The sequence below is a fragment of the Morus notabilis genome, unplaced genomic scaffold (assembly GCF_000414095.1).
Source record: "Morus notabilis unplaced genomic scaffold, ASM41409v2 Scaffold52, whole genome shotgun sequence".
NCBI classification, from domain to species: Eukaryota; Viridiplantae; Streptophyta; class Magnoliopsida; order Rosales; family Moraceae; genus Morus; species Morus notabilis.
Window position 1 is genome coordinate 185,522 of NW_010362558.1, and position 12,263 is coordinate 197,784.

At 33.8% G+C, this 12,263-nt stretch overlaps 1 protein-coding gene across 1 annotated transcript; it reads right to left on the reverse strand.

Annotated features, from left to right (window-relative positions):
- Positions 1–8,847: 8,847 nt before the first annotated feature.
- Positions 8,848–11,841, reverse strand: LOC21398904 (transcription factor bHLH78). The gene is made up of 8 exons (XM_010102492.2): positions 10,879–11,841; positions 10,557–10,790; positions 10,342–10,407; positions 10,143–10,211; positions 9,951–10,022; positions 9,567–9,812; positions 9,358–9,457; positions 8,848–9,251 (listed from the first exon to the last, which is right to left on the reverse strand). Exons 1-8 carry the CDS (start codon positions 11,716–11,718, stop codon positions 9,214–9,216), a joined length of 1,665 nt encoding a protein of 554 aa, XP_010100794.1. The 5' UTR covers positions 11,719–11,841; the 3' UTR covers positions 8,848–9,213.
- Positions 11,842–12,263: the final 422 nt, after the last annotated feature.

The following is a 12,263-nucleotide window of genomic DNA, read 5'->3' on the forward strand; positions in this document are numbered from 1 at the left end:
AACAAAATTACGGCCAGCGGAAAATTACTACATAACCAATGCATTGGCGGGGCTATATAGTGGGTGGGTTTGATGTTGATTTTGGGAGTGAAAAAACACTTATTGAGACAGTAAAAGCTTTACAAGCTATTTGGTAAAAATCAAAATAGTAGATTTTTGAATAATTTCCTCTCAATCTGAAGCTAAAAGCAGAATCAGCCTAAAGGCTGATTCTAATTTCAGCTTATGCGGGAATCGTTTTGAGAGTTTAATGAAAATTTTCTATTCCCAATTTTACCCCCAATGAAATCTCAAATTTACCACCTGATAATCACATTTTCAGATGTGTTTCTGTTCTCATCTCCTCCTTTGTTATCTCTCTTCTTTGGCTCCATCCGAAGCGATCTTCCCTGGCTCCGTTCGCCGGTCTCTCTCTGTTTGCCGGTCTCTCTCTCCGTTCGCTTGTTGGTGCTCGTTTGGTTTCTCCTCCGTCTGATTGTTGATTTGCCTATCTCTCATCTCCTCTTTCGACTGCCCGTTCTCTACATCATCAGATCAATAGGTAAGCCTCTGTAAGTACTCGATTTTTAGTTTGAACATTTGGATTTGGTTCTAATTTTTAGTCCGCATATATTTTGGGTTTTAGGGTTCTGATTTTTTGCATCAAAGAAAAACACTTGAGGATTGTTGAAAGATTGTCGGTTTGCCGGTATCCCATCTCCTCCTCCGACTGCCCATTCTATACCTCATCAAATTAAGAGGGAAGCCTCTGTAAGTGCTCGATTTTTAGTTCGGCTTTGGATTGGGTTCTGATTTTTTGTGCGCATATGGGTTTTAGGGTTCTTATTTTTTGCATCAAAGAAAAATACTTGTACATTGTTGAAAGCTCCTCAATACCTAACCAGGAAAATGAAATGAGGCACTAACGGATTCAGCAACAACAACAAAAAAAAGAACGAGCACTTATTTGGACAGTTGCTTAATAATGTTTGAATTCAAAGCATGTTATGTTATTACATTCATATTATGTAATCTGAATTTATGTACATATTTTCGGTGCTTCTTTGTTTCGCATGATTATACTTTTATGCTCATGTATGTCTTCTAAAGAGAAAGCTCCAAAGTCGTCTTCATTTTTCTATTGGGAATAAATATGAATTCCCCCTTCCTGTGGAGGTTTTCTCCTAAACACACACACTTACAGGCATGGTGTTTTTTTATGATAGTTAATAGGAGGTTTGTTCTGTGTGTTTCAATCAAATACATTAGTTCTTATGCCAATTTTTAGGTGAAGTAGTTAGGACTAGAAGCTATGATTAGCTTGGCTATTGATTGAGTGTTCGAATTGGAAATAAGGTTAGTATTACCGTTATTATTATTTTTGTAAATTAAAGCATGAAGCCTCACATTGTTTTAGACTTTTAGTTATCAATTCTCAAATGGAAGGTAGTATACCACAAGGTAAAGCAATATGGGACCTTGAGACTGTGGATCTATTTTGTGATTTGTGTATTATAGAGGTGGAAGCTGGACACCATCCTAGAACTCATTTTGATCAAGCTGGATGGGAAAATTTAATGCAGAAATTTAATGAAGCAACCAAACGAGTATATAAAAGACAACAATTGAAGAATAAATGGGATATTTTGAAGAATGATTGGAAGCTTTGGAAGGAACTTATTGGTAAAGAAACTGGTCCAGATTGGAACATTAAGAAGAATACTATTGATGCATCTGAGAAGTGGTTGCATAATAAATTGCAGGTATACAGAATTATGTGGTTTGTCATTGTTTATTCTAGTGTTGGACTAGGCAGGTTTAATTTATTCAAGTGCTCTTGCAGATTCATCCCAACGCATCGAGGTTTCGCACTCGGAGAATTGAACCACAGTTAGAAGAAAAGTTAAATAGGATGTTCATGAATACTGTGGCCACAGTAGTGCATTCTTGGACACCATCATTTGGACAGGTGCCATGTGAGTCTGATAAAGTTGAAAATAATAATTCTACTCTACCTGAACAACTTGAGAGTAGTGGTGAGTCAGGTGAACCAGTCTGAAGTAAAGTGGCACAAGACTGTAAGAATAAGAGGCCAATTGAGACAGATGAGAGACAAAAGAAAGTCAAGAAAGGAAAAGGAAACTTGAAGGTTGGAGGAGTTGCTAATTGTCTCAACAAATTGATCGCCTTATCGATATCGTTGAGAGTAGAAGTACCGGATCATCGATTGCGCAATATGACGCTGGAAACTATAGCATAACAAAAGTTATTGAAGTTCTAGATTCATTACCAGGATTACAGATTGGTAGCAAGTTGTATTTCTTTTCGGTCCATTTCTTGTTAGACAAGAGTAAGAGAGAGGCATTTATGGCTTTTAACGAACTTGAGTTGAAGCTCAATTGGCTTAAGTTTGAACATAGGCTAGGATCCTCCACTTAGATTTCCATTCCTCATTTCTTTTTTAGTGTGGTTTTCTTGTTGTATTGATGGTTAAGACATTGTTATTTTCTTTCAGTATGGTCTTCTTGTTGTATTCATGTTGGAGATATTGTTGTTTTCTTTCAGTGTGGTTTTCTTGCTTTATGTTTAAGACATTATTGTACAATGACATTTCGTATTACAACTTATATGTGAGCCTGATTGTTTTAATTGCATCATATTGAATGGCAGGTTTATTGTTGTTGCCAAAAATGGCTGACAATGATGATGAGTTCGATCTACAACTTTTATGTACCATTGCTCGACTCGTTGAATATTACTACAACACGTATGTTCCTAAGAATCCGTGTATGAACTCTTCACAGACTAGAAACATGTGGGTGACGGAATTATTAAATGGGCATGAAATTAGAAGTTATAGGATGTTTAGAATGGATAAGAACTTCTTTTTGAAGCTATGTAATGATCTACAGAGTAACTACGGGTTACATGGATCAAGAAATATGTGTGTGGCTGAAATACTTGGAATGTTTTTATTCATTTTGGGTCAGGGTGCGGGGAATTATTCAACACAAGAGTGATTTCAACACTCTGGTGAGACTGTGAGTAGATATTTTAATTATGTTTTAGGAATTGTATGTCGTATAAGCATCGATATTATACAGCCTCCAGATCTAGAGTTTAATGACGTGCCAATAGAGATAATGACGGATCGTAGCTATAAGCCACATTTTAAGGTAAAATCATACTTTTTATATGCTTCATTCCCTACTAAAATTATGCTTATTTATACACTAAAAATTCTTCATTTTAGAATTGTATTGGTGCAATAGATGGCGTACATGTTCCAACTACAATACCACCAGAAGATCAGGTGCCATTTATTGGAAGAAAGAGGGTACCAACCCAAAATGTGATGGCTACTTGTGATTTTGGTATGAAATTTATATATGCATATGCAAGTTGGGAATGTAGTAGCTATGATACAAGAATATTCTTATCAGCACTATGTAACTGACATTTGAAATTTCTAAAACCACCTGAAGGTTAAAATATTGTCTATATTTTATATTATATATGTTTTACATTTTACTAATTCTTGTGTTTTTATTTTAATAGGTAAATATTATTTGGTTGACGCACAATTGAAAGGATTTCTTGGACCTTATAAAGGAGAACGATACCATTTACCACAATTTTGAGTGGTCGTTGATCAACAGGCAGTAAAGAGGTATTCAACGAAGCATATTCTTTTCTTCGAAGTGTCATTGAACGCACTTTTGGTGTCTGGAAGAAAAAATAGAAAATTTTGAGAGACATCCCTAATTATTCATTTACGAAGCAAGTAAAAATAGTTATTGTAATAATGGAGCTTCATAACTATATTAGGATGCATGATAAGCGTGATCGACATTTTTAAGAAGTTGAGGATAATTTAGATGTTTTCGTTTATAAAGAGCATCAACCGGAGGACAATGTAGAAGAAGATGAAGCTTCACTATCACAAGAAATGGATAAAGTACGAGATTAAATTGTGACAAGTTTAATGAACACGACTTAATTCTTTTAATGACTCTGTCAGTTTTTGAACATGGAATGTACACTTTTGTTCAACAAATTGATTACTCACTAATGCTCCTTTTAGTTGTAACTATATTGTGAATGAAGAAATGAAAAAAAAGAATTAATTATCATAAAGTTATCGTTAAAAAACTCAAAATCATAGCATTATGTTTTTTTTTAAGTTAAACAAGTATTTCTAAATACCAAAAATAATTATATATATTTAAATTTCATACCATGTCTATTTTGGTCATTTTACATACCCACGGTAATTCAACCTCATAATTTATCAAACGCTATTACATTGATTTTGGAACAGCACAGCTACTATAATTACAGTTTGCCAAACACTCAGCTGCTTATTGTAACAGCTGCTTCTTCCTTCAGCACAATTAAAAGTAATTTTTCTAAAATCCACAGCACTACCAAACTAAGCCAGTGCCTAATGGGGGCTACTGTCCCCACTCTCTTTTTAAAAGTTAAAAGTTGAACCTTTAAAAATTTTAATCTTTTTATTTAGCCCTTATTAAAATTTAATATTTTCATATATGTCCCTACTAATTTTTACTGTTTTTTATTTTATTGCTAAATTTCTTTTATAAACAATTTTACTCGTTTTACTCCTGAATTATTGTAATGTCTTTTATGATAACTTTTATGTTGGACTACATCACATTTATATTATTACAATTTAAATTTATGTTAAATCATGAGCTTTATTTTGATTATTAAAAATAATTTAATATTTTAAACATTTGCAATTTTTTTCCTGATTCTTTTAGTTTATTAAAGAGCATTTGAATTTGTTTTATGGCTAAATTGATCGTTGAAAAAAATAAAGATCAAATGAAAATTTTAGGGTAAACTATCTTTATCGGTAGTGCACAATTCTGAACATTAGATCTTACTAAAATCACATCAAAATAAAAAATATATATGCAAAATAAACAAATTGTTTTACAAAGAAATCTAACGACAAAGGCCAGCACTAGAATAGTTTTTTCAAATGTAAATTTCTCCATATGTATATCTAATAATTCTTGAAAAATATTATAATACATTTTTTCATACATTTTTTATGCTATTTATTTTTCATAAAAAAATATGTACTCTCACCCGTGCTGAGGTGAAAAAGCTAGCTCTGTCACTGAACATATAGGGCACATTCTATACACACGCAAAAGAGGAAATTAAATTCCTAAATTAGTTTTGGAGGTTAACTTCAATAGTATTATCCATCTATTTATAATGCTTATAAATTACGACTCTTTTGAGAGTATATTTGTTTAACTGTATTATATAATAATACACTAGTATAATATTTGGTGTAACCATTGTATTGTATGAACTGATACAGATGGTAAATTAATACGATTTGTGTCGTATTATAGAATACACCTTATTTTTTGACATATTGTATTGTATTATTTTGTATCGAATCCCTGATCCATGTCAGGGACTTAGAGTTGGGCACGACTGGGGTCGGGGTATGGCTGACTTAGGTTGATGTTAGAACCTATAATTGTTTAAAAATTAAGAGGCACAATGCAAATTTATATTTTTGGTCCTTTAATTTTTGCAAAATTACATTTGACCACAAAATTTTTCAAAAATTTCATTTCAACCTCAAAATTTTTAAAATTTTATATTTTAACCCCTGATACAATACGTCATGACACTAAAACCGTATTGTATTATAACAATACAATACATCTTATACAATATAATATAGTACAAACTATCAAACATAGCATGAGGGTCTGTGTACATACTTCTTTATAAGACTCTAACTATATCGAATATTTTCCGCTTGTTTTCTAACTTTAGCATCAAAATGCAATTGGTCGCTACTCACTATTGCCTAGCTTCAATTTCTATTTTTGTTATATTTTTTCGAGGTGTTCACATATATTCTTGATCAAAAGTTCCTTCAATCGGAAATTTAAGTTTTTACATCAACAACGTTCACTGTAATTTTTACTTTATGTTTTACAACTGCATTTTAACGAATCAATGAGTTGTGGCATCTATGAGAGAAACTATTACGGTGAAACCCTATTAAATCACTTGTATGTTATGTTTTTACTTTATGTTTTACAACTGCATTTTAACGAATCAATGAGTTGTGGCATCTAGACAGTTATGAGAGAAACTATTACGGTGAAACCCTATTAAATCACTTGTATGTTATACAGAGTATTTAAGTTTGTTAATTTAAATATAACAAGTGTAATAATAGTTTGTTAATCTTGCTGAGCTGTCATGTAGTTAGTTACACTTAACAGAATTTGTTTTCTTGGTTTACGAGCTTCTCTGATGCATACAAGCTATATATATAGCTCTTCTGTAATTAGTTAGAGTATGAATGAGAATTATTATTTTCTCGCAGTTTTCTTCACTTCGTCTTAATACAGAGTTTGCTTTCAGATTAGGAAAATCTCACTCAAACATCACATCCAAGGATTAAAATCAGAGTACTAGAATTGGTAAGTGGGACTTAGAGAACATGTCTCGCACGGTGTAGCTCACCTCTCTAAGGCTTTATTCTGTTCCATAGATTGTGCATTTCTCACACATCACATTTGACACGCTAGTATAAGACTGACTACCAAATCCAAGTCTCCAAATAAAATCAGTTGCGAAAATGACCATAAATATAAATATATTTAGTTTCCACTAAAAAATTTCCAGGGACGGAACATATAATATGGAGATTGGTTCATTTGATAGTGAGAACCTTTGAAAAAACAGAAAACAGAAACACGGTTACAGTTGGAGAGCATGAAATAATAGATGGTTGGTGAAACAAATGATGAGATTTGTTTTTATTTTACCCCCCAAAACAAGCAAAGACCAAACAAAGTCTTAAAGCTTAAAAGCTCCTTCCTAAGGTGAAAGAAAAATATGAAACCCAAAAAAAAAAAAAAAAAAAAAAAAAAAAAAGGAAAAGGGGGGAAAAAAAAAGTAGAAGGACAATGGGTGATAGAATAGTGACAGCTTGATTAATAGGACATCCTACCCTAAAAGTCATTATAATACCCTTAAACCACCACTATTCTTTTAAAGTCTCTCCAGACATTCTTGCTAGGTAGGGCCTCTATTTCTACTCATCTTGGATGGCTAAATGAAAAAAAAAAAAAAAAAAAAAAGAAATTAAGAAAGAATGAAAACCAACACACACAAAATGAATGACAATCCAAAATTAAAAGGAGAATCGAATTTCTTTTTTTTTTTTTCCCTTCGTTAAGAACATAGATTTCAGGGTATGATTTGACAATTGACCCACATTATTCTCTTCCACGGATATTTACTTAACGGAATAACATCATTTCACATAGGTCGACACAAAAGATTTATAGCTCTAGGAAATAAATGATGTACATTTTCACTTGTTCTAGGTTTGGAAATGAAATAGTGAGGAATTTTCACTCAGGATTTATTTATTAGCTGTAGAATATAATGATGGTTTATGAGGCAAACGTGTAGTGAGAAAAAGGCAATTGAAGAATAGAAACTCTAGAAAAAGTGTGTTTAGACTTACTATTAAACCTACTACACAACACACATTCACATAATGAAATATTCTCAGTTGATTGAAGGGTTAACGTAGAAAAATGGCAGGGTATAATTGTCAAAATCTTCACTCTTTATTTGTCAATATAGGAATGGGGAAAAAGAACAATTTTATTGTGTACACCAGCGAAGCATAGGCAGTCTTTTGTCAAGGTTTTGTGTCTTTGTAACAATTTCTATATTTTTTGTTTTTGGAAACATTTTTAAGTGTAGTAATCAAATCATGAGACGGAACAAACAGCCAAAAGATTGAAAAGAGGAGGGAAGGGAAAAAAAAAAAGCCAATACTAGACACGTCGCAGTATTATTGGACCTTTTTATTAAACTTCCTGGAGACAAATACTGTCACAATAAAGTTTTTCTATTAATATTTTTTTTTCTCTCATTTTCCTATCATTATTACTGTTATAATAAATTATATGTTTTGTAAGTATTCTGCAAACAGCACCACATTCAGAGCATCTTTCTGGTAATTAAATTGCATTAATCTGCAGACCAATAATAGACCCCTCAATATAAAATTCATTAAGGCTGCAATGCAGAAGTCTTTTGTTGAACCCCAAAAAATGGATTTTTACTAACCGCCTCTCAGAGAAGTATAATTATTTGTCTATTTAAAAAGGGTATCTTTCCAAACCTGAATTCCACTACATTACCCTTTTTTTTTTTTTCTCTTTATATTCACAAAATAATTAAATAGTAGGTAAGATTAATAGATTATAAAGCTCTTTGATTCATTGGGCCTAGTCAGAATCTCACCACTGCCAACCTGGGATTCTCTCTATGTTATCGAGTGTTATTAAACAAAAGAAAGTTAGTATTATTATTATTATTATTATTATTTATATATATATTTTTTGGTAAGGAGTGGTTCTAACTTCTAACTTCTAACTTCTAACTTCTGCCAAATTTATTTTTTTCTATTCTGAACAGTAAAAAAGGGGAACAGAAGCTTCTGTTTTGGGGTAATCTCTGAAAATAACAGGGCCAGAAATATGGCAGAAATCATGGTTGACCCCAGCTGAAGAAAACCTAAATATGTCCTAATCATTCAAATTAGACTTTGTTTTAGAGAGAAGAGACCCCACTAATACAGCTGGTTACAACACAAGTAGGAATCAAATCCAGAAGATTACGCCATTTAGCAATGCCTAATTGACATGACTCCAATAGAGATTATAAAAAGATAATCCGGCACAATTCTCACTGAAGTGACAAAAGATTTCCCAATTACGTAGAGACAAACAAATTCAACAAATATCGATGACGAAATATGGTAGAAAAAAAATGTTTAAAAAAAAGCTCTTCCTCTTAATTAGCAATTTAGTGGTCTATTTTACAACTGGTGCTTTAAGGTCATGCACCAAAAATACATAATTGATTCTGGGATTTTACATCTTGTAATAAAACTCTCTTAAAAAATAGTAATAAAAATCAGAAACAACAAATTACATTAAGGAAAAAAAAAAGATAAAATGAGGATACAGCCAAAAAGAAAAATGGTGCTCTCCACTAGAGCTAAGGATGAATGTTGCTTAGTGACGATAAAATTATGATGTAAAAATGCTTAGTTGTTGATCGGACGGTCCAAATTAACTCTTCTATTTACAGCAGCAACTATATATGTATTAGGGACGGCGGAAGGATAATAATCATTAATCAGAGCTCGACTTTCATGTGGGACACTTGATTAGGACCTGCGTAAAAACAAAATACAATTATGATTAACAACTTTAAAGGTCGAGATATTATTTAATTAATATACTTTGATTTGTTAATGATTTTTTCCCCCTTCTTTTTTACCATGGAGGCTCTGAGGCTGGAATGATGTATCTCGGTTTGGATTTTGTCCAAAGCCCATCTGGACAATGGCTTGCAGGTCATCCTCACCAAATGCTGGATACTGAAAATAATTAAGCCGACAAATGATTAGTTGAGTGAAAAAAAAAAAGCTTAGCTTTTGATTAAAAAATTTGTTTTTAAAGGAAATTAAAGGATTAAAGAATAATCACCTGAGAAACAATGTCACTAAATCCATTGAGATGGGGTAATTGCATGCCAAGGTTTTGGCATAATGCAGAATCTAACGGGTCCATTGAGCAATGTGTCATGGGCCCACTGGAAATGTTGTTGTTGCTGTTGTTGTTATTGTTGTTATGGATTGTTTGGTTTTGTTGGGGCTGGTGACCATAAACGGTTTGCGCCGAGGAATCTAGTGGGAATATTGGGTGTGGCATGGAACTATTTGGTTGAAATATCTGAAAGGGAAAAATGAAAAAAAAAAAAAAAAAAAAATTTAGAAAAGGGGAAAGTGGTTTGCAAAATGCAAACGAAAGCGATTTTCTTTGTTTTTTTTAAGAAATAAAAAAGGGGCAAAAAAATAAAAAAAAACTTACATCTTTTGACATTAGAGTATCAATGTTGGCATCCAGCCTGGTATTAACGGAAGCCAACTTCATGGAGAGAAACTGCAAATATAAACAAACAAGCAGAGCCAATCAGCTAAATTATTATTTTAAAAAAAAATTGGAACAATTGGAATCTCAAACACATGATTACTATTCACTCCGTTTTAACTTTTAAATTACCTCGACTTGACGTTGTAACGACTGAACATAATTTATAATCTCGTCGAGCATGAGTGCTTTTCCGGTGACCTGAAATATAAATACCCACGCAAAGTCAAAACCCATATTAGAGAAGGGAAAAAAAAAAGACACATTCACATAAACTTTATTTAAAAAAAAAGAAGACTTTTTTTTTAGAATTGGAATTTCTGTTGCACACCTTGTTGCAACCCGGAACAAGATCTTGAAGAAGCTTCATTCTTTCACTGATCTTCTCCCTTCGGACCTATTCATAACATTTTTAGTAGAAAGCAATGTCAATAATAAAATTAAGCCTACTTTTGTGGAATGTAATAATAATGGCTTAATTAAACAGAGTTTAAACCCAAAAAAAAATGGAAAAAAATAAAAATTTTAAAAATAAAAGTTTCTTACCCTTTCGGCGAGACTGTGACTATCAGTAGCTTGACCCCGTCTGGCTCTAACGTGAATGTAGTCCTTTGGAGGTTCTGGAGGCTTTGGACTAGTTTTGGTTTGCTTTTCATCACCTCCTGAAGTTCCCTTTGCAATTTCCTCCTCTGTTTTCGCTTGACCACTCTTTTCGTTTCCTTCACCAAATTCTGTTGTTTTGTTCCGCTTTGCATTTGAATTGTCGTTTGCTTCAATAATCTGTAGGACCCCACAAAACAAAATTTCATATTTTTGTAACAAATGTTGTAAGGAAACAAAAACCAAAAATTGCGAACAATGTTATTACCTTGGTGGTAGGAGGGGACGACGAAGGTAATATTTTTCCCTTGGAAGCCGCTTTTCTTTTCCTTGAATTCATCTCAGGCTTCAACGCCTTTTCGCCATTCGGGTTTTGCTCCGATTCGGTCGATTCCTCTTGAGAATTGTTAGAATTCAACTGCGATCCGAGCGCCTTAAGCGCAGGACTACTTGAAACTCTAGACATTTTGTTACCATTTCCAGTCAATGGACTAGAATTGGATCCACCGGGGATGTTATTATTGTTAGTGTTATTATTAAACTCATTACTGTTGTTAAACCCAAATTGGGTGGTTCGGCCATTGAAGCTCCTGCTGCCGAAGCAGGAGAACCTCGCCGCTCTCTCCGCGAAACCGGGATCGGCGGCGAATTCCGCCACGCTGGAGTTGAGGGACGATGGCTTCCTCCCCAAATTACAGTTCATCATCTTGGGAGGAGAGTTCAGGGGAGTGCTGTAACAGGACGTGTTCGCAAGCGAGATCTCGCCGGAGCTGCTGTTTTTAACGTTGTTGTTGTTGCCGATGTTTCCGAGCTTTCCGATGAGCTCACGGATGACGAAGCTGTCGTTGGAAATGTTTGAATTGGAAGCGACGGGAGAGGAGACCATTGAGCTCAAGGCGGAGTCAAACTGCATGCTCTGCTGATCCGTTGACTTTTCCCTGCTGGGGTTATTGTAGAAGCATTGATCTGGAGATCCGTCGGACGAGGAATTCAATTTCAGCTCCATTTGTGATTGTTGTTGTTGTTGCCAGTTGGGAATTGGGTTTGAAGACTCCAAGTGAAGAAGCGGAGCAATTCCCGCGTTGAGGAAGAAGTACTCATTCTCCATTCAGAATGTGAGATTCTATGTATAATTATATAATAGCGTTTTTTTGTTTTAGCTAAGAAAGGCTAAGCAAGAACTGGGAAATGGAAATGGGGAATGAGAGAGAGAGGGAGGGAGAGAAGAAGAGGAAGGGGAATTGGTTTTGGAGAGGGAGGAGGTTAAATAGGCAAAAGGAGAGAGATTGTTTGACTTTTTTCTTTTTTTTGGTTGAGGGGCTAAATACTAAATAATTTTGGTTCTGGGGAGTTCCGTAAAAAGCGGAAGAAGTTCTTTGCCGGGTCTTGGACATTAAAGCGCACGCCTTGTATTATTTCCAAATTCGTCTTTGACCCCGTTCTTTCTCTCTCGATTATATAACGACCCCTCCATAGTCTACACTTAGGCTACTATATTTTCTTTCCTTTCCTTTTCTTTCATTTCTTTTTGTTTGTTAAATTCTTCAGTTTAATTTGTCTTTTCTTTCTTCTTCTTCTTTTGTATTTGCCAAAAGTTCAACAGTATGTAAAGTGATAAAGCGACCCATAAGGATTTGACGTAATTAAACTTTT